The 21,039-nt window shown below is 54.7% G+C and overlaps 2 protein-coding genes across 3 annotated transcripts; one reads left to right on the top strand and one right to left on the bottom strand.

The window, feature by feature from the left end:
* The first annotated feature begins 257 nt into the window (after nucleotides 1-257).
* Nucleotides 258-3,105, top strand: LOC138812911 (DNA-directed RNA polymerase I subunit RPA34-like). Its single transcript, XM_070001169.1, has 3 exons — nucleotides 258-323; nucleotides 582-723; nucleotides 1,708-3,105. Exons 1-3 carry the CDS (start codon nucleotides 302-304, stop codon nucleotides 2,813-2,815), a joined length of 1,272 nt encoding a protein of 423 aa, XP_069857270.1. The 5' UTR covers nucleotides 258-301; the 3' UTR covers nucleotides 2,816-3,105.
* LOC138812912 (DNA excision repair protein ERCC-1) lies at nucleotides 2,950-20,250 on the bottom strand. 2 transcript variants are annotated; one of them, XM_070001171.1, is made up of 10 exons: nucleotides 20,228-20,250; nucleotides 11,896-12,007; nucleotides 10,986-11,201; nucleotides 8,180-8,283; nucleotides 7,931-8,030; nucleotides 6,434-6,510; nucleotides 4,713-4,812; nucleotides 3,794-3,865; nucleotides 3,567-3,635; nucleotides 2,950-3,053 (listed from the first exon to the last, which is right to left on the bottom strand). In XM_070001171.1, exons 2-10 carry the CDS (start codon nucleotides 11,998-12,000, stop codon nucleotides 3,000-3,002), a joined length of 897 nt encoding a protein of 298 aa, XP_069857272.1. In that variant the 5' UTR covers nucleotides 12,001-12,007; nucleotides 20,228-20,250; the 3' UTR covers nucleotides 2,950-2,999. The 2 variants fall into 2 exon arrangements, with proteins under 2 accessions (XP_069857272.1, XP_069857271.1); XM_070001170.1 differs by lacking the exon at nucleotides 20,228-20,250 and adding an exon at nucleotides 12,387-12,478.
* Nucleotides 20,251-21,039: the final 789 nt, after the last annotated feature.

The raw sequence follows: 21,039 nt of genomic DNA, 5'->3' as shown, positions 1-21,039 counted from the left end.
TGGGTGCGACCCGTCGGGTCCTGGCGGAACTGTTTCTCTAGAGAGGCGGCGAGTCCGTTTCTCTCAGGACCAGACTTGGAGGCAGCGTGTTCTTCTGGGCTTCTGCAACACCGAAGTGGACGTTTCCCTCCGTGGTGTTAACAGCGTTCACAGGCCCCCGACCTACACCCCCCCCCGCGCTCCGCTGCCACTTGGGCGCGTCCGGGCGCGGCCCCGCCCCCTGGGGGTCCACGTGGTCGGCCGCGCGTCCGGGCGGCGCGGGCTGCGGCGTGCGCCGGGCGCGAGTCCCGAGGCGGCGGGGATGGCGGCGACCCCGTCCGGGGGTGAGCGGGCGAGTCGGCGAGGGTGGGGGGGGCGGGGGACGGTGCGTGGGGCCCCCCCGGAAAGAGAGGCGGTCCGGGAGCGGGAGGGGGACGGGAGCTGGGACCCGGGCGGGGAAGGGCGGGCGCTCCCGGGGCTGGGGGAGCGGACGCCCGCGCACCGGCGGGCGAGCGCGGCCGTGAAGGGGGGTGGGAGCGATCCTGGCGCTGGAGCCCGTGGACCGTTAGCGGCCTCAGGCTCCGTCTCCCCTTCTTCCGCAGGGGCGGCTCGGTTCTCTTGTCCCCCCCACTTCTCCGCGACGCCCCCCGCCTCGGAGCCCCCTCGTTTCTCCCTGGAGACGCTGGCCGGCCCGGACGCGGAGCTGTGGCTCATCCAGGCCCCGGCAGACTTCGTTCCCCACAGGTGAGCGGCCTCCTGCTAGCTCCGCTCGCAGCGGAACCGACCGGCTTGTCGGGGAGTAGTTCTGCTCGGTTTCTTTTTCGTTGGGCTGGTACTGCGCCTTGAACTCGGGGTTTGGGTGTTGACCCTTAAGTTTTTCTCTTTAAGTTTTTTTTTCACACGAGGCGGCGCTCTAGCACTTGAACCACAGCCCCACTTCCGGGTTTTGGCTATCTTTTAAAAAAAATCTTGTTTCTTTGTAAAGATGCTGTGCGGAGGGGTTACGGTTAGATGGCTGTTTAATTAGAGATACAAATCTTGCAGGTGGGACTTTCCTGCCTGAGCTGCTTTGAACCATAAGTCTCAGATCTCAGCCCCCTGAGTAGTTAGGATTACAGCTTTAAGCCGCTACGACCCCTCTTAAGAGGGGCATTTCTTTCTCTTTTTTGGGGGGGGGGTCCGGTCATGGGGCCTGAACTCTGGGCCTGGGCGCTGTCCCTCAGCTCTTCAGCTCAAAGCTAGCGCTCTACTACTTGAGCCACAGCGCCATTTCCAGCTTTTTCTGTTGATGTGGTGTTGAGGAATCAAACCTAGGGCCTCATGCGTGCAAGGCAAGCACTCTACCACTAAGCCACCTTCCCAGACCCTATGAACTTCTTTTTTTCTCAAGGCTAGCACTCTACCACTTGAGCCACAGCAGCACTTCCAGCTTTTTTTTTGGGGGGGTGGGAAATCCAGTCGTGGGGCCTGAACTCTGGGCCTGGGCGCTGTCCCTCAGCTCTTCAGCTCAAGGCTAGCGCTCTACCACTTGAGCCACAGCACCACTTCCAGCTTTTTTCTTTTTGCTTATGTGGTGCTGAGGAATCGAACCCAGGGCCTCAAGCATGCAAGGCAAGTGCTCTACCACTGAGCTACCTTCCCAGCCCAAGGGGGGCATTTCTGAGCAACCTAGAAATACCACTATTTCCTGTCTGACCTAGCCTCTGCCCTCCCTTTTCCTTCTCCCAGCCTTGATGGACGGCGGGTGCCTCTCTCAGGGTCCCGGATTGTAAAGGGCAAGTTGGGGGGCCAGCGGCACCGCTATCATGTCCTCAGCAGCAGTGACTCCCAAGCAGCGACCCTGCTTGCTCCCTGCACAGCAACAGGAGGTGAACTCACCTGTGCTCCTGCCCCCCATGGCAGCCTCAGGATCATCGAGAGTCACCAAGAATCCTTGCCAGGAACTCCTGTGCAACCTATTCTTGCGAGCCCCCCACCACAAATCCCCCCTGGCCTGAGACCTCGGTTCTGTGCTTTTGGAGGTAATCCCCCAGTCACTGGGCCTGGCTCAGCTTTGACACCCAAGTCACCTACTTTGGAGAAAAAGAGGAAGAAGAGGCAGATGGCAGAGGCTGCTGCCACTCTAGAGGCTGTGAACGGCCATGGGGCCCTAGAGGTGGGCATGGCCGGGTCGGCCCTAGAAACAGATGTAGGGAGGAAGAAGAAGAAGAAGAAAAAGCAACAGTCAGAGATGATGGAGCCTGCAGTGGAGGTGCTGGAGCATAAAGTGAAGGTGCTAGTGTCCGAAATGGAGGTGCCAGGGCTGCCAGGAGGGCTGGGCCCAAGCACCACCAAGAAGAGGCCCCCGGAGGCAGAAATGGCAGAGCCAGAAGAAAAGCTGTCAGATTTGAAATTTGTTAAAACTGAGCCTCCCCAAGAGACAGCCCTGCCCCCCACCAAAAAGAGAAAGAGGCCCAAGGGGACCCCAGGGATGGAGGAGGCAGTGGCTCTGGTTGATTCTCAGCCACTGAAAGTGGAGGCACAGGAGGAAGCCATCCTGTCTCCCCCAAGAAAGAAGACAAAAAAAGGAAAGAGGCAGACTGCCATGATGGAGCCAGAGACTGAGGGAACTGAGTCAGAGGTGGCGCCTTTGGGGCTCCCTGAATTCCCAGAGGAAGTGGAACCAGAGGCTGGGACCACTCTGGTGTCCCCCAAGAAAAAGAAGAAAGAAAAACCACAAAATGTGACTGTGGAGGCTGGTGATCCTGAGCCCCAGGCAGCTGTAGCCCCCCTCAAGAAAAAGAAGAAGAAGGACAGAGAGCACAAAGCGACAGACAGGGCTGACAGGACTGTCTAATGTCCAATCTGCCACAGGTGAGCGCGGGCCTGAGGCAGGGCAGCGCCACGATCCACTGAGAAAGAAGGGAAGTGAGGTATTGGCTTCAAAGACAGCACCCCAGGAGACCTCAGGGGAAGCCACGGAACGCCAGCCAGCACCAAGAAAATGCTTTATTATGACCTTGGGTCGCCAGCAGCCACAGTCATGGGGGTACTTTCAGGAAGGGCTCGTGAAGAACGTCAAAGAGCCTCCGCGCCTGGGACAGGGAGAAATGAACCCAGCATTAAAGAAGCCATTTGTTTACTGCATCCAGAATGGGTTTGTTTTTTCCCCCCCTAGTTTTCAGGAGCTCTGGGATGTAGGAGAAGATGACAACGTGGATTCTATCCAGTACTGGAAGTGGGGCTGGCTCTCAGCCTCTCAGGTTTCCTGTTTCCCCATTAGTAAGAGAGTGAAGTGTATGGATGGCATAGGCAGTAGTGCACGCCTGTAATCCCAGCTCATCTGGAGGTGGGGGGAGAACTTCCACCTTGAGTTAAGTGCGAGCAAAGGTAGCAAGATGCAATCTTACTAAAAACAAAAAGGTTCAGAATGTGGCTTGCCTACCAAGGACAAGACCTTTGATTCACTCCTACTATGGCCAACAACTCGGAGTGAGGGGGGGTGTATGTGGGCTTTCCTCAAACTTTGAAACCTTGGTGTCTGAGTCCCTGCTCATTTAGGTCCCACTGCTACCCCAGCCTGTATGACCTTTGCCCAGAGTTCTTACCTTCTGGGGGCCCAGGCCAGGGCACAAAGCCAGGTCTTCCCTCGAAGCAGCAATGAGCTGTTCCAGAGACTGCAGGAGGTAGAGACGGGTTAGGGGCTGTGCTGGCCTGGCCAGGGAGGAGCCTGAGAGTCCTGAGAGGGGGCAGCTGTGGCCAGGCAGGAAGGGTGGGGGTGGGAGCAGGAGACAGAGACGGGCCTTCTGAGAACTGCTGAGGGAGAGATGCTTACTCCAAAAGTGGCGAGTAGTGTCTGGCTGTCTGTCCTGTTGACTGACTTCACAGTGGTCAGACATTCAGTAGCCTGGGAAGGGGAGGAGACAAAAAATTAATCAGGGCTGGGCGCCAGTGGCTCACACCTATAATCCTAGCTACTCAGGAGGCTGAGATCTGAGTATCACAGTTCAAAGCCAGCCCAGGCAGGAAACTCCATGAGACTTATCTCAAGTAAACCACTAGAAAACTAGAAGTCACGCTGTGGCTCAAGTTGTAGAGTGCTCTTCTTTAGCTGAAGAGTGCAGGGACAGCACCCAAGCTCAGAGTTCAAGCCCCACAACCGACAAAAAAAAAAAAAAAAAAAAAATCAACTGGGCACTGGTGGCTTACAGCTGTAATCCTACCTATTCAGGAGGCTGAGATCTAAGGATTGTGGTTCAAAGCCAGCCTGAGCAGGAAAGTCCTTAAGACTCATCTCCAATTAACAACCAGAAAAAGCCAGAAGTAGCAGTGTGGCTCCAATGGTAGAGTGCTAGCCTTGAGCAAAAGGAGTTCAAGGACAGTTTCCAAGCCCAGAGTTCAAGCCCCAGGTCTGGCTAAATAAATAACCAGGAAAAAACAAGCCAGCAACATTGATGTAATATGTTGCCAGCTCATGCCGATAAACCTGCCTTTTGGAGAAGCTAAAGACAGACAGACCACAGTTTGAGCCAGCCTGGCAGAAATGTTTGAAAGATCTTTCTAGCCTCATGGCTGTTTGTAATGGAATATGCCTGTCATCCCAAGCTACACGGGAGGCTGAGATTGGGAGGATCAAAGTTCAAGGTCTCAAAAACTCCCTTCCTTACACCATATAGAATGAGACCCTAATGAAGGCAAACTGCAATGAAAGTGTCAGCAAGGAGCTAGGGGCAGGTGTTCAGGAGGGGTCTTACCCGGGACAGGAAGTTCTGCTCCAGCTTCTCCATCAGGAGGTCTGGTGGCTTCTGCTCATAAGCCTTGTAGGTCTCCAGATATCGTCCAGCTTCCTCGGGGCTGGGATGACAGGACACGAGAGGGAAGAGCTGTCACAGTCTAGATCCTTCCCTTCATTATGTAGTGCTGGCTGAGGTGACAACTGCAAACTCCAACGTTCACTGAGTCCCCGCTGGGTGGATCGTCACCCTTGGGTTTTCTCCAGGGCTGGCCTGGAACTTCAGACCTCACTAAACCAGCAGGTTACTTCTTTTCTGGCTCAAAGTAGGGCTTAGGAGCCCTAACCCTGGGAGTCAGGTCCTGCTTCTTGATTGGGTGACCCTGGGCTAGCCATTTGATTTCTGTGGGCCTCATGATACAGGTCACTGTTCGGTCAGTGGTCAGAGCCTGGTTGTTCAAAGCCTGTGAAGAAATGCTAATTTCCACCAGGGGCTAGTGGCTCACACTTGTAATCCTAGCTACGCAGGAGGCTGAGATCTAAGGATGGCAGTTCAAACACAGCCTGGGCAGGAAAGTATGTGAAACTCTTATCTCCAATTAATCACCAGAAAACTGGAAGTGGAACTGTGGCTCAAGGTGATAACCTAGCCCTGAGTGAAAGAGCTCAGGGACAGTGCCCAGGCACTGAACTCAAGCCCCACGACCAACAACAAAATAGAGAAATGCTAGCCTTCTATTTGGGAGGATGAGATCAAGAGGACAGGTTTGAGGCCTGCCAAAGGCAAACAGTTTGCAGAACTTCTCAACCAACAGTGAACATGGTGGTCCACACCTGTCACCCTAGCTACTTGGGAGGCTGAGATCAGGATTGTGGTTCTAGGCCAACCCAGGCTCAAAATTTCATGAGACTTCATCCCAGTAGAAGGATATAGTGGTGCATATGTTAGAATAACTACAGTAGGAAGTGAAAATAGGAGGACTATAGTTCAGATCCATGCTATCTCAAGAAGTGCAAGCAAGGTGTAAAGCTGTGGCTTAAGTGGTATACAGCCTACGTAGGGCAAGACACAGTTCAAACCCCAGTCTTACCATAGGGGGGAAAATATAGATATATAGATATGGGATTAGTTCTCCAGTCAGATTTTTTTTCTTTTTGGTCAGTCGTGGGGCTTGAACTCTGGGCCTGGGCTCTGTCCCTCAGCTCTTCAGCTCAAGGCTAGCGCTCTACCACTTGAGCCACAGTGCCATTTCCAGCTCTTTCTGTTTATGTGGTGCTGAGGAATCGAACCCAGGGCCTCATGCATGCAAGGCAAGCACTCTACCACTGAGCCACCTTCCCAGGCCCTCCAGTCAGATTTTATACCTAAACCCTGAACAGGCTTGAAAACTTGATATCTGGTATCTACTTTTCTGATGTAAGCCTCTAAAAAAGACTGGCTATAGCCAGGAGCTGGTGGCTTAGGCCTGTCATCCTAGCTACTCAGGAGGCTGAGATCTGAGGATCATGGTTCAAAGCCAGCCTAGGAGACTCTTAGCTCCAATAAACGGTACAGCGCCCAGGCCTAGAGTTCAAGCCCCATGATGGACAAAAGAAAAAAAAAAGGCTGGCTATAAAGTGTCCACTTCTCAGATGAGAATGCTGAGGCCCAGAGAGGCAGGGCCTGGCCCAGGCTCCCAGAGAGAACTCTCCAGCTGCTCTGGAGGGCTCAGCTGAATTGGTGGAGGAGGGGTGCGATCTCACCTCCAAGCGAGGATCAGTGTGCAGTCTGCCAGGATGCACATTTTAGCCAGCTCCTTGAGGGCCTGCTGAGGATCTTTCTAGAAGAGAAGATCAGAATTAGAGACCTGTCACAATATGAGGACTTACAGTCTGAAAACAATAGAGTTTGGGGTGCTGGCCAAAGCCAGCCTGTGGTGGGAAGTACAAGGCCCAGCAGTGACTGAGCAGGGCCTTGAGTGGAAAAAAACTCCCAGTCCAGTTCCAGCACAAAAAATAATAGTAATCAAAATAATATTTCAGGGACTGGAATGTGGCTTAGTGGTAGAGTGCTTGCCTAGCATGCATGAAGCCCTGGGTTTGATTCCGTAGTACCACGTACATAGAAAAGGCCAAAAGTGGCCCTGTGGCTCAAGTGGTAGAGTGCTAGCCTTGAGCAAAAGGGGCTCTGGGACAGTGCCCAGGCCCTGAGTTCAAGCACCAGAACTGGCAAAAAATAAAAATTTGAGATTAGGTGAGCGCCAGCAGCCCAAGCCTTGTAATCCTAGCTATTCAAGAGGCTGAGTTCTGAGGATCATGGTTCAAAGCCAGTCCAGGCAGGAAAAATCATGAGACTATCCATTAAACAACCAAAAAGCCAAAAATGGAGCTGTGGCACAATTGGTAAAGTGCCAGCCTTGAGCAAAAGAAGTTCATGACAGTGCAGGCCCTGAATTCAAGCTCCAGGACCAGCACACACACACATACAAAAAAATATCTTGCCAGGCACTGGTGCCTCACGCCTGTAAGCTACTCAGGAGGCTGAGATCTGAGGATCACCATTCAAAGTCAGCACAGGCAGGAAAGCCCATGAAACTCTTATCTCCAATAAACCACCAGAAAACTGGAAGTGGTGCTGTAGCTCAAGTGGTAGAACGTTCACCTTGAGCTGAAGAACTGAGGGACCGTGCCAGGCCCAGAGTTCAAGCCCCACGACCAACCAGAAAAAAAAAAAAAAATCTGCTGGGCTCCAGTGGCTCACGCCTATAATCCTAGCTACTCAGGAAGCTGAGATCTGAGGATCATGGTTCAAAGCCAGCCCAGGCAGGAAACTCCATGAGACTCTTATCTCCAATAAACCCCCAGAAAACCAGAAGTGGCACTGTGGCTCAAGTGGTAGAGCGCTCGCCTTGAGCTGAAGAGCTGAGGAGGACAGCGCCCAGGCCCAGAGTTCAGGCCCCACAACCAGACAAAAAAAAAAAAAAGAATGTTTGGTTAGCCTGCAGGAGACCCTGGGTTAGGAGGAAGGAATGTGTACATAGGGGGACTTGTGGAAAAAAGGGGTGTGGCCAAGGAGGACCTGTGACTACCAGACCAAGCCTGGCTGGTTCAGGGTAAGCTGGGTCCATGTGAGGTATGAACAATGGCTGAGCTTTTCTCAGGGGGCCTCCAGGCCAATACAGGGCTATAGTCCCCCGCTCCCCCCACTCCCCATTTTCTAGACGGGAAGCTTGAAGCCAGCAGAGGCAGAGGACTACTTACCACATCCACCTGGACCAGCAGCACGCGCAGCTCGAAGCTCTTCCCCAGGCTCTGCAGCCGCTGGTGGATGTAGTCGGGGTGGAGGTTGTGGTAGCGGAGGCTGGTGGGATAGGGGGGGACAGGGGTAGTGGGTGGGAGTCTCGGTCTCCCTGAGACCCTGAAAGCCCCTTTGTGCCCCCACTGCCAGGCAGAGCCTGGGACCCCGCAGTGGAGGCCTTCCTGAAGGATGGGCAGCACCCCAGAACTCACCTGAGGAAGAGGGCGCAGGTGCTCTGGCCCAGCACATAGTCGGGGGTGACGTCACCGAATTCCCAGGGCACACTGCGCACGAACTTGAGCACCGGGTTGCCCCTCTGTGGAGGAAGGGCCCGAGCAGCAGTTAGCATGACAGCTGGCACCTTGGCTAGGACAGCCATCCCCCCCAGCCCCTCCCCCTCCCCTCCCACCCACTTAGCACCTGCCTCTTTCAGCTTGTCTCTTCTTGCTATGCCTTTTCCTCCTCTAGAATGTTCTAGGTGTTCCAACCCAAGTCTTCTCATCCCTCCAGCCCTAGACTTTTACCATGGAGTCCAGCTTGGTCTCTACCCCCAAACCCAGTGTGTCCTGCCATCTGCTGGCCCCAGCAGATGGGGCCCTCCATCATGCACATCCATTCCTCCCCCTGCTCCATCCGGGCATGCCACACTGTCCAGAGAGCCCGGCTTGGCCCACACACGTCTCTCCCCTCCAACTCCCAAACGTGGTACTTCCGACCCTCCTGCCTCTCATCCTCAGTCACAGAGTGACCCAAGTGACAGCCAGAAAGCTGTTTCTAAAAGACAGCCTGCTCCTCCCCTAAGCTCTAAGCCCTGCTGTGGCTCCATCTATGGCCTGTGACACGCCCCCTCACACCCTCACCCCAGGGTGCCTCTGCTCCAAACGCTGCTCTCTCCAAATTCCCCTTGGGCTGTACCCAGAACATTCTCTGTAACCCAAGACTTAAAATCTTCAGGCAAGTCAAGCTGTCATCCACTCAGTAAGCATTGAGCACCTACTGTGTGTCTCCGTGCTCGTGACACAGCACTGACAAAGACCGGCTGACATCTACACTCATTGCCATTCTGTGATATCTCTGCCCCAGGTTCAAGAGACGAAGTTTGCTAAACGTGAGAGCATATTCTTGTAATCCCAGCACTGGACAGGAGGCAAGAGGATCATGAGTTCAAAACCAGCCTGGGCTATGCAGTAAAACATTGTCTTAAAACGAAAACAGACACCCCAGCCTGGGAATGTGGCTCACTGGTAGAGTGCTTGCCTGGCATTCATGCGGCCGTGGGTTAGATTCCTCAGCATCACAGACACAGAAAAAAGTCTAAAGTGGCGCTGTGGCTCAAGTAGTAGAGTGCTAGCCTTGAGCTGAAGCACTGAGGGACAGTGCCCAGGCCCAGAGTTCAGGCCCCAGGACCAGCCAAAAAGAAAAACAGATCTCCTGAAACCTTTGTACACAGGGGTGTGACCTTAGGAGAACTTTCTGTTCTGATATTTGATCTTTGACACTGTTCTAGGAGACAAAGCACCTGAGAACTTGGGAATTTCCTGAGGTTAGATAACATCTAGAGCAGAGAACAGCTCAGGCCTTTGGTCCCAGATGGAAGCAACCTAACACCTCCTTATAGGGTGTTGGGAGTTTTTTTGGTGTGTGTGTGTTGTTTTGTTTTGTTTTTTGCTAGTCCTGGGGCTTGAACTCAGGGCCTGGGCACTGTCCCTGAGTTTCCTGTGCTCAAGGCTACCACTTTACCACTTGAGTCATAGTACCATTTCCAGCTTTTTCTGTTTATGTGGTACTGAGGAATCAAACCCAGGGCTTCATGCATGCTAGGCAAGAACTCTACCACTAAGCCACATCCCCAGCCCAGGGTATTCTTTTTTTTTTTTTTTTTTTTTTTGGTTGTGGGGCTTGAACTCTGGGCCTGGGCGCTGTCCCTGAGCTCTTCAGCTCAAGGCTAGCGCTCTACCACTTCAGCCACAGTGCCACTTACGGCTTTTTCCACTTATGTGGTGCTGAGGAATCAAACCCAGGACCTTGTGCATGCAAGGCAAGTTCTCTACCACTGAGCCACCTTCCCAGCCCATAGCCCAGGGTATTCTTGAGGGCTCCTGGTGGCCTTGATGGGGCGCTGGGCATGGATGGGGATGGGAACTGTCCTTGCCAGCCCCACCTCTGGGAGGGGAGGAGCCAAATCGGGAGCTGCCACCAGTGGTCACTGATGTCACCAACTATGCTGCCTGCAGCATCCTGAGACTTTTGAAGCAAGACCCCACTAACTTTTCTCCAGCCAGCCTCAGAGATCCTCCTACCCATGAATCCCACGTCACTGCGACTTGCAGGCATGTATCACCAAGCCCAGTTGTATTTAGCTTTTGAGTCATGGTCATGATAACTTTGCCAGGGCTGGCCTGGTTCTCTCCATCCTTCTACCTCACTGAGTAGTTGTAATTACAGACATGAACTACCATATCGGGTCCAAAAGGACTTTTTTTTCCTTCTTTTTGTTGGTTGTGAGGCTTGAACTCAGGGCCTGGGTACTGTCCTTGAGCCTTTTCACTCAAGATTAGTGCTCTACCACTTGGAACCACAGCACTACTTCCAGTTTTCTGTGGGTTCATTGGAAGTAAGAGTCTCATGGATTTTCCTGCCTAGGATAGCTTCAAACTACCATCCTCAGACCTCAGTCTCCTGAATAGCTGTGATTACAGGCATGAGCCACCAGCGCCTGCCCCAAGAGGATTTTTTTATGTGTATTTCTCTGTGGTTGACAATATTGGACTCTTCTCCCATGCTTAGTACTAATGTGACTTCATACACTGCCCCTCCCTCACTCTGACCTCAACGCATAATCAGGGGTAGAGATGCCACCTGATTTTCTATCATTCTTTCTCCAGAATCAAGACCCCATCTAGAAAGGGATGGAGAGAAGTACTGGGTAGAACTCACATCTCCTTCAACTGTCCCCCAGCCTGCAGTTCTTATACCAGGGCTTCCCTCCTGTGACCCCAAAGCGCTGTCCCCCCTCACCTGCCGGGGGCTCACAATGATGCTGTTAGACTTTGTTCCTGGTTTCAGGGTCTGGTTGGGGGTCTCTCGTGTTGGTGGCTCTGTTCCAACAGGGTCAGTGGTCCCAGCCCCTCCTGGAGGGCCAGAAATGGCATACTCTGCATAAGTCTGAGGGGCTCCCTGGGCAGAAGTCACAGTGGTGGGTGGGCTCCGTGTGGATCTGAATAAAGGCTTGGCCTATAGAGAGAAAGAGAGGGATTGTAGGGGGGTCCTGGAGCCTGTGACTCATGCCTGAAGTCCTAGGTACTCAGGAGGCTGAGGTCCGAGGACTGCAGTTTGAATCCAGCCTAGGCAGGAAAGTCTGTGAGACTCTTCTCTCTAGTTAACCAGCAAAAGGCCAGAAGTGGAGCTGCAGCTCAAGTGGCAGAGCACCAACATTGGGTGGAAAAGGTCAAGGACAAGCCAGGTGCTGGAGGCTCATCATGATTCAAAGCCAGCCCGCGCAGGAAACTCGGTGACCCTCTTATCTCCAATTATCCCTAGAAAACTGGAAGAGGCGCTGTGGCTCAAGTGGTAGAGCGCTCACCTTGAGCTGAAGAGCGCAGGGACAGCGCCCAAGCCCAGAGTTCAAGCCCCACGACCAAAAAAAAAAAAGCTCAAGGACAACAACCTGACCCTGAGATCAAGCCCCAGTCCCAGTACTGCCACCCCCTCCCACATTAATTAAGAAATACTCTATTCTTTTCAAAGTGTAACTGCTCTATCACTAGTAGTTTGGGGGGACTGCCTTGACGCCACTTTGAACCGTCCTGGGGTTGGACAAAGGTTGATTTTCCAGGGGAATCCACAACGTGCCCCCCCAATGGTATCCCCTTCCTGCTCTTCCTTGCAGCATGCTAGCCACCCCCTGACCCTGCAGCCTTCGCCCTACCCCTACGGGAGGGACTTCGTCGTCGTCCAACGGGATGACAAATTTCTTCCTGGTGGGCGGCCCGTTGGGAGGTGGTGCCCCCTCTTCTCCCTTTCCAGGGTCCATCTGAGGCCTAGTGGGGAAACATGGTGGCACAGAGCGGTTGCGGTACCAGCGTTTGTATTAGCATCCTCCCAGCCGGTTCACACACCCAGACATGCCGCCAAAATCATCCCCTCGCTCCTCTGCTTCACGACTCCAGTGAACACGCCCCCTTCTGCTGTCCACGACCGTCATTGGTCAACATGCCGATCCGCCCCGCCCATCGCAGCCCGTGGGTTCCGTTAGGCCCGCCCCCAAGGCGCGCACTTGATGGACCCTCACACACTGCACTGATTGGGTACGGTGGCTGCCAATCGCCATCTTCACCCTGCCAATTGCAGTCTCCACCCTCCGCTGCACTCAACTCCTACATTGGGCGGGGGGAGGGTCACCAAACGTGGAGGACTCACCTACTCGACCCCAGGCCTGGAGTAAAAAACGACTGCGGGGAGAGTATCAAGACGTGCAGCCGACAGCGCGGCCTGACCCGTCGCACTTCCGGTCTCTCTGCTTTTCCCCCCCCCCCCCCCGCCCGTCTCGTTGCTCTCCGTAGGGAGAGTGGAGCCTAGAGAGGAGCTGCTCTCTATGCTCCTGGAGGACCGTGGAGGTTGAGAGAGTATAGAAGATTGACAGTTCCCAATATCAAAAAATGATTTGGTACCAGAGCTCTGTGGAGCCCTTGCTATGCTCCCAGACTCCAGAGAAATCAGATCAGATCAGATTAGATCTCCCCACTCCTCCTAATGTGGGGACGGATGGACTTGGCTTAAGTCCCGCGGCCAGCACCACCCAGCGTCACCTGCTGAGTGACACAGCCCAGGAACTGACAGATGCGTTTCCATGACGACCCGCGTGTGGGCGGGCCCTGGCGGAAGGCTCCGCCCCGGGGCGGGGCGGGGAGCGCAGGACCCAGCCCAGGAGTCAGGAAAGGCTTCTCGGAGGAAGGGACATCCGAGCCGACCCGGTGGATGAGTTAGAATTAGTCATTTCCTGAGATGATAGTATCACAGTGTTCCAATTTGCAGCCCGGATTACTAAGGAAATAAAACGCCTTTTTTTGTGTGTGAGATTAATGGCCACAAATATTTTGCGTTCTGTGAGTGGCTTGCTCATTTCCTTTGCCCATTAAAAAAAAAAAAGGCAATTCAATATAACGATTTTTTTCCCCTCCCCAAACAGAAATAAGCAAAGCAAAGGTTGGGAGACTTTATTATTATTATTGTTGTTGTTGTTATTGTTAATGCATGGGAATAATTTTTGATTCCTATTCTTTGTTGTCAATCCTATACATTGCCAATATAAGGAGCCTCTTGTTTATACTTTGATTGCAATTTTATTCAGAAGTTCTTAGGATTTATTTCCACCTATTTATCAGTATATCCAGTGACTTTTGCCCTTGGCTTGTTGCCTTAGAGATTTGTCATACTCCAAGAATGTAATTGTATAGGCTGTGTCTGTCTGTTTGTCCTGGGATTTGAACTGGACACCGTCCCTGAGCTGTTTTGCTCAAGGCTGGTGCTCTACGACTTGGGCTAAAGCTCCACTTCTGGCTTTTTGGTGCTAATTGGAGATAAAAGTCTTGAGGGCTTTTCTGCCTAGAGCAGCTGTGAACCACGATCCTCACTCAGACCTCAGCCTCCTGAGGAGTTAGGATCAGGCATGAACCACTGGTGGCATCCAGCTCATTTTTCTTCTTGTTGGAGAATTTCTGTACATTTTTTCTTTTCTTTTTGCCGGTTCTGGGACTTGAACTCAGGGCCTGGGCACTGTCCCTGAGGTTCTTTTGCTTAAGGCTAGCACTCTACCACTTGAGCCACAGCACCACTTCCACCTTTTTCTGTTTATCTGGTACTGAGGAATTGAACCCATGGCTTCATGCATGTGAGGCAAGCACTCTACCACTAAGCCACATTCCCAGCCTATGTACATTTTTTCCTTGAGAAAGGGTCTCACTATACAGTCCAACTGGGCCTCTAACTCCTCAGCCTCCTACCACAGCCTCCCAAATGCTGGGATGAGTTTTTTTCTTTTACAAAAATAGAACATTTCTTCCTGTCCTCCCTCTACCCCCTGACTTGACTTCTAGAAACCATCTAAGGAACCCCCAAGCCACCCTGGGTGTCATTTCCCCTGAGGTCACTGAGCGGTAGGATGACCCCTGTCAGTTTATTTCTACAATGGGTATAGTATAGAGCCAGATACCGGTGGCTCACACCTGTAACCCTAGCTACTCAGGAGTCTGAGATCTGAGGATTGGGATTTGAGGCCAACCTAGGGAGAAAGTCTATGAGATTCTTAATCTCCAATGACTCACCAAAAAGCTAGAAGTAGAGCTTTCACTCAAGTGGTAGAGCGCCAGCCTCGCACAAGCAGCTCAGGAACAGCAGCGGCACCCAGGCCCTGAGTTCAAGCCCCAGGCATAGCACTGAGACAAAAGAAAACGCCCTCAACAGCTGGGCCTCAGTTTCCCCCAGGTGGAAAACACACTCGCCAACTTGAGTGCTGCAGCTCCGGCCTCGTCCACCAGGGGCCGCGGCCACCCCGCCAGAGGACTCGGTGTGGTATTGGGGGGAGACCCCCAGGGATCCCCGCGTACCCCATCCCCGGCCTCGCTTCAATGCAGGGCGGGAAAACATCCCGGGGCCGCGGGTTTGGACCTGGAACCTTCCATGTCCATTGCGGATCTGCGCGCTCCCGGCGCTGCCTGGGCCTCCCGCGGTCCTCACTCGGGTCCGCCACCTCCAGCTAGGGGATCCCCTAACTTTTCAGCCCAGTGCAGAGCTGTGGGGTGGCCCGGGATGGAGGAGTGGGGGGAGGCTCGGGCTTGAGGGGTTCTGGGCAGGGCGCAGTGGCCGACCAGGCTGCGGGTCCCCAGCCCGGCTCTGAACTTCGTGGCGAGGATGCGGGCTGGGCGCGGGGGGGGGGGGGATGCGGGGTCCGGCGGCGGGGCGCGGGGGGAGGCCGGGCGGGGGGCCCCGGGGCCTCGGGGGGCCGCGCCGCGCTCGGATCCCCGCTATTTATAGCGCCCGGAGCCCGAAATAGCGCGGAGCCCAGCGGCCGGGATGACGCGGCGCCTCCAGGTGACTCACCCGGCCCGGCCGGCCCGAGCTCCGGCCTCCGGATGGGGAAGGGACGGGGGGAGAGGGGGGAGGAGGGGGCAGTGGAAGAGCCTGGACCCGAACCCGCGCCCTCCTGGGCGGCTGGCTCTGCGGCTGGGACGTCCCAAGACTGCGGATGGATGAGGTTGGGTAGGAGGTCGGACTTCTGCTGACAAAGTCACAGTGGAAGGGGTGGGGGGGAGAGAGGACGGGGGAGGGAGAGGGAGAGAGAGAGAGACAGGGGAGGGGGAAGAAGAGACAGGGAGAGATTGGGGAGGGATTAAAAAGATGGTCAGCTGTGCGTGCACCTGCACGGAAAGGATGCTTTTGGAAGGACGGAAGGAGAGAGCCACCCGCGCCGGTGGCTCACGCCTGTCATCCTAGCTACTCAGGAGGCTGAGATCTGAGGATCAGGGTTCAAAGCCAGCCCTGGCAAGGAAAGTCCCTGAGACGCTTATCTCCAATAATCCACCAGAAAATCAGAAGTGGCGCTGTGGCTCAAGTGGTAGAGCGCTAGCCTTGAGCTGAAGAGCTGAGGGACAGCGCCCAGGCCCAGAGTTCAAGCCCCATGACCCACAAAAAAAAAGACACAATGAGCCCTTACAAGTCTCCTTTGTCTGTTTCTCTTCCCATTCCTGCCCTCCCAGCCATGGGAACTCCTGCAGCCTGGCCACTTGAAGGTGGAGGCCAGAGACCAAGCTCTCTGTGTCTTCCCCCAGTCCCCAGAAGAAGATAAAAGAAGAAGAAAAAAAAAAACATCCTGCATGAATAAAAAGTGTTGGTGAAAAAATAAAATGGCACTTCCCGAATCACAGCAGCAGATGTGTTATTTTCTGCTTCTGTGCCAGGCACGACTGCTGAGCTGTCTCCTACTCCTACGAGCCCGCTACGGCCCCATGAGGGATGTACTCTGAATATATAAAAATAGCCTCACCGGGTTAGAAACAAGAAGGCAAAGGTCCCAGAGGCTATGAATGAGTTTCTCACACCCAGGTCACCTGGCCCCAAATGTATTTCATTCCTGAGTGTCAACTCTAAGCTTTACAGAAAGCTTAGAGGAAGGGCCTGATTCTCAGAATGTGAGAGGGGATTCCCCCATAAGGGACCTTAAAGGGATGACCACACTCCTATGCCGACACTTTCCTGAATTTCTTAAGGCTCCATGTCCATAGTACCTCAAGCAGCCTATAGGGAATCAATCCAGACAAGAAACAGAAACTCAGTTGAGCACCCAGCTGAGCACAACATTAATGATCTATAAATATTTCAAACAGCACCTTTTCCTTAGCTGTATGTCTCTGTCATCCTAGCTACTCAGGAGGCTCTGTGAGGATCATGGTCTGAAGCCGGTCTCCCAGACACAAAATTCGATGAGACTCTTATCACCAATTAACTGCCAAAAGCTGGACGCAGAGCTGTGGCTCAAGTGGTAGAGTGCCAGCCTTAAGCAAAGAAAGCTCAGGGACAGCATCCAGGACCTGAGTTCAAGCCCTAGTACTCTCACACAGAGACACAAGTGATAAACTGGTAAGAAGAAAGAAATCCAAAAAGAATGAAAAAGAGAAAGCAAAGGCCTGGGCGAGGGCTTCACGAGTGTCATGTTTGCACCAAGCCCGGCAGACAAAATAATGAATACACAAGTTTGAATCGCACAAACAGGGCATGAGGGGGACCAGAAGCTGCCAGATGGCCGCTGGCGGTCAAGTGTTGCTTCTACCGGCCTCAGTTTCCTCGCGTGAGGGGGTGAGCGCCTGGATTCCACGTCCCGGGCGCCGCTCGCGCCTGCAGTTCCGCGCGCTGACCGGCGGGGGGAGCCCGGCCTCTGCGCCTGGCGCGGCGGCCGCGTCTGGGAAGCGCTGGAAGTTTCTGCGCGGAGCCGAGCTTGGTGACCAGACTCGGGCGCGTGCCCGCGGCCCCGGGACGGGGCGGGGGGGGGGGGGTGGGAGTGAGCAGGGAGCGCGCACGGCCTCGGGAACCCGCGCGGCGCCGCGTCCATTTTTACCCCGGCGTCGCTAAAAATAGTGGCGGCGGCGCTCAGCGCGCAGCCCGAAATAGCGGCCCCAGATAAGGCAGGACGACTCAGCGCTTCCGGGGAGCGGAAGGGGAGGCGGGAGGGAGGGGGGGGCCGCGGTCACCCCGACACCCGCTGCGACCTCGGACCCCGCGCCCCGCGATCGCCCGCGCCCCGCGATCGGCGCCTCCGGCCTCACCCCGGGCCTCCCTGCCCTACCCCGACCCAGCCCCCCCAGCCCCGTGTCACCGATCTCCAGCCCCGCGGAGTCCTGGGGTTACAGGAAATCAGAGCCCCCCGGGGCCTGGGGGGGGATGTCGGGCTTCCTGGCGCCGGGCCGGGGTTGGGGGCTGCTCTCAGGACCCCCGCACCCCCCCCAATCCCAGGCGGCCCACTGAGGCAGCGCTCCCCTCCGGGGTCTCTGGGTCCCATGGGCCCCCATGGGGTTCACCTGAACTCCCCTCCATGAAACGGATGGGATCCAAGAGCTCCAAGCAGTGGGTTCAGCCAGAGGACTGGCTGCGGGATCCCCGGGGCAGTCGGGGGGGGGGTGTCCCCGGGATCTGGTGGGCTTCCAGCCTGACATCTCGGGACTCTCAGCGCCCGTGTTCAAGGATCGACACTAGGCTGGGAAGGTGGCTCAGTGGTCGAGGGCTTGCCTTGCATACATGAGGCCCTGGGTTGGATTCCCCAGCATCATATCAGCAGAAAAAGCCCGAAGTGGGGGCTGTGGCTCAAGTGGTAGAGCGCTCGCCTTGAGCTGAAGAGCTGAGGGACAGCGCCCAGGCCCAGAGTTCAGGCTCCACGACAGAACAAAGATAAATAGATAACAATAATCTATAGGACATTTTCCAGAAGTTCTTAGCCAACCTGTCATCTTCTAGTCTCCAATGCCACAGGACAGGTATGACAGGATCCGACTCCCAGGACCCAGGAGGCTAGTTCGCACAGAATGGCATGGAGATAAGAGTCTCAGACTTTTCTGCCTGCGCTAGCCTCAAACCCAGATCCTCCAGGTCTCAGCCTGTAGAGCAGCTGGAATCACTGGCATGAGTCACTTGTACCTGATTTCCTTTTTTCTTTTGGTTTTGGTTTTGTTGCTGTTTATAGAACATCTGCCTAGCAAGCATGGGGCCCTGAGTTCAAACTCCAGTAGTGTCAAAAAAAGAAACTAAAATAGAAACAAAAGGGGTGAAGGTATCTCTACAAATGTTAGAGAGGCCCTGGGTTCAATCCCCAATAGAGACAAAAAATAAAAGCAAGAAGGAGAAACAGAAAACCTTTCCTCTACCCTCATCCTGGTTTCTGATGTGCCAAATGCCCTCACCTGGACTTAGTTCTGTCACACAGAGAACTTGCTGAGAAATTACAAGGGGAGGGGGCGGGGAGCAATGACACTGGTTTGAGGTTTGAAGAGTTGCAGAGGCGAGGCGGGAAAGGCCCTGAAGAGCTTACAGAACTGGGGGTCTTGGAAGTGGATATGCTCTGAGAGGCAAGGTGAGAGGTGAGAAATCAGGGAAGGCTGCCTGGAGGTGTGAGAGTAGTGGAGAAATCACCTTCCAGGCCTTTGTGATGCAGGCCTTGTGTGGAAGTGGCTCATCCCTTTTGGGGGGTTGAGGCATACACAGTGGTAGCAGAGCAGAGCCCCTTAGTTAGGCCTGCAGGCCCCCAGAGATGCTTCCAGGAGAATGAAGCTCCTTGATGACATCTCAGGGACCACACCTCGGTGACAGCACAGCTGGCTGTGATGACGTGGAAGTGATTTGCCAATTCATCTCTAGTCATGCCCCGTGGGGGGGTGGGGGGGATTAGGACAGGAGGAAGTGACAGGCCACAGCGAGGGAGGAAGAAACTACAGAGACACCTGCGACTCAGGCACTGATGGTCTGCACGGGGCTCACCCCCGCCCCCTCCCCCAGAGGGCTGGCTGGAAAAGATCCACCTTTTGGGACATGGTCCAGGACAGAATGCCAGTCTTCGAGGAGGAGGTCCGGCTGGGGGGCTCAGCCACTATCAGGGGGTGGAGACAGGGGTCAGTCCCTGGGGCTTCTGGGATCAGGGGACTCCCGTTTCCTCAACTGCTGAGTCGCCTTCACTACCGGGAGTAACTGGGACTCTGTGAGGTGATAAATATATCTTTGTTATGTTAAAAGCAAAAAATGAAAGGGGGGGGAGAATCTCTGGGACTCAGTTTACCCTCCTGGGCCTCGGCGATTGAGCTGTTCCCACCAGGGAACGCCGCCAAACACCCGCGTCTCCACCCCGTATCCAAGATCAGAAACCAGATTCTCCTTTGGGAGGCGTCCTAGCAAGAATTGAATTCGCGCCTCGCCGCGCCCCACCCACCTGTGACGTCACACGCAGCTCGGCGTCCTCGACCCCAGTCCCGCCCGGTGGCACGCGAGATGGGCGTGGTTGTGGGCGGGGCGCGGACGGAGGGGTGTGGCCAAGGAGGAGCGGGGCGACTTCGGCCGGGTTACATAACCCGCCGTCGCGTCGAGTCGCGTCCCCGGGGGGAAGTCGCCGGACATCCTGGCGGGACCGGGGACAATGAGCGGGCAGCGCCCCTCCCGCCGGGAGCTCGGTGGTGGACAGGCCCCTTTCTGATTCACCCTCACTTCCGGCCCGTTTAGGTCTCCTTTTCAGGAAATCTAGTCTTACCCCCACCTCTTACCCACCCTCTCCTTGCACCCCACAATTCCGCCCTTTCCGTGATTATGTCCTCTAAAGGCGCCCCTTCCCTCGGACTCGTGTCCTCCCCCCAAAAAAATCTCCCTGTGCTGACATCGCCACTTGCAAACACCAAAACCCCTAAAAGTAGTTTCCCTGGGCTTTCCTTGGATCATTCATTCTTGGGTCTTTCAACTCCCCTAAATTTCCTTGGCCACCCTTTGTGTTTCCAATCCATATCTTCGTCCGCATCCTCTAATACCCTCTCCCCCCAACTCAGTCTTTCCAAACTCCACCCCGCTCCCCTCAAACGGACCCCTAATAATCTTTCTTTTTCGTTCCATAATCCTAGTCTCCCAGTCCGCTCGAAATTGCCCCACTATCAGTATTTGTCCCCCAACTCCCCCCCCACACACCCTCGAGGCCGCTCCCTGGCCCCGCCGCCCTCCCCGCCCGCTCCCACGCCCCGCACCGGTTCCCAGGCTGCGCTCCCGTGGTGGCCCAGAGACCCAGTTTGCGGCGGCAAAACATTGGTCTCCGGGCAACCGGCCCCGCCCCTCGGTGGGCGGAGCTACGCGGGCGAAGCGGCGGGGTGGGCGGGGCGCGGCGGACAGCGCGCAGCCCCGGACCAATAGGGAGGAAGGAGCGGTGCAGACATAAACACCGCGCTAGTGTGAATAAACAGGTTAACAAACCCGCAGGGTAAAACAGTCCAGCTCTGTTATTCGGTTCCTTTGCAGCCTGTATCCGGGACTTTCCCTCTCTCGTCCACAAGTTTCATATCTGTAAATTTGGAGCCCATTCATACGTGGTGCTTAGCAAACGGGGCCAGTGTGACGATGACTGTTTAAGGAATTTGGAGACGTTGAGCATTGTTGTAGTGTCGTCTCTGGAGGTCACCACACAGTCAGCCGATCTTTATTGAGCACCTTCTGTAATATCACGTGCTTGGTTAGCACTACGAGCGCTAAAAGAAGAAAAAACAACTCAACAAACATCTCCAACTTTCTGGGATCTTTACTCTTTGGGGATCGAAAAGAAGGGCAGACCAACATACATATACAATAAGTAAACATACACAAGCAAATTTTATGGGGCTTTGGAAAGTTAGGAAGTGCTGGAAGCCTTACAGTTGTTCATGCCTGTAATCCCAGCTCCCAGGAGGAAGAGTTTGGGAAGAAGTAGGATCCGATGGGCAAAAGTTAACGAGACACCCCCACACCCACACACACCCATCTCAATCAATGATTTCAGCTATGGCGGAGGCATAGGTAAGAGGATCAC

The sequence above is a fragment of the Dipodomys merriami genome, unplaced genomic scaffold (assembly GCF_024711535.1).
Source record: "Dipodomys merriami isolate MVZ:Mamm:240054 unplaced genomic scaffold, mDipMer1.0.p SCAF_57, whole genome shotgun sequence".
Lineage (NCBI taxonomy): Eukaryota > Metazoa > Chordata > Mammalia > Rodentia > Heteromyidae > Dipodomys > Dipodomys merriami.
Note: the sequence above shows the minus strand (reverse complement) of the source record. Positions and strands in the feature narration are given on the sequence as shown.

What these genes read in the sequence shown, in the direction of transcription:
- LOC138812911 (XM_070001169.1), top strand. Translation starts at nt 302, where the DNA reads ATGGCGGCGACCCCGTCCGGGG. An exon ending in GGCGGCGACCCCGTCCGGGG is followed by an intron (nt 324 to 581) that starts GTGAGCGGGCGA and finishes CTTCTTCCGCAG; the next exon opens with GGGCGGCTCGGTTCTCTTGT. An exon ending in GCAGACTTCGTTCCCCACAG is followed by an intron (nt 724 to 1,707) that starts GTGAGCGGCCTC and finishes TCCTTCTCCCAG; the next exon opens with CCTTGATGGACGGCGGGTGC.
- LOC138812912 (XM_070001171.1), bottom strand. Translation starts at nt 12,000, where the DNA reads ATGGACCCTGGAAAGGGAGAAGAGGGGGCACCACCTCCCAACGGGCCG. An exon ending in TCATTGTGAGCCCCCGGCAG is followed by an intron (nt 8,284 to 10,985) that starts GTGAGGGGGGAC and finishes CTTCCTCCACAG; the next exon opens with AGGGGCAACCCGGTGCTCAA. An exon ending in CACTACTCGCCACTTTTGGA is followed by an intron (nt 3,636 to 3,793) that starts GTAAGCATCTCT and finishes TACCTCCTGCAG; the next exon opens with TCTCTGGAACAGCTCATTGC.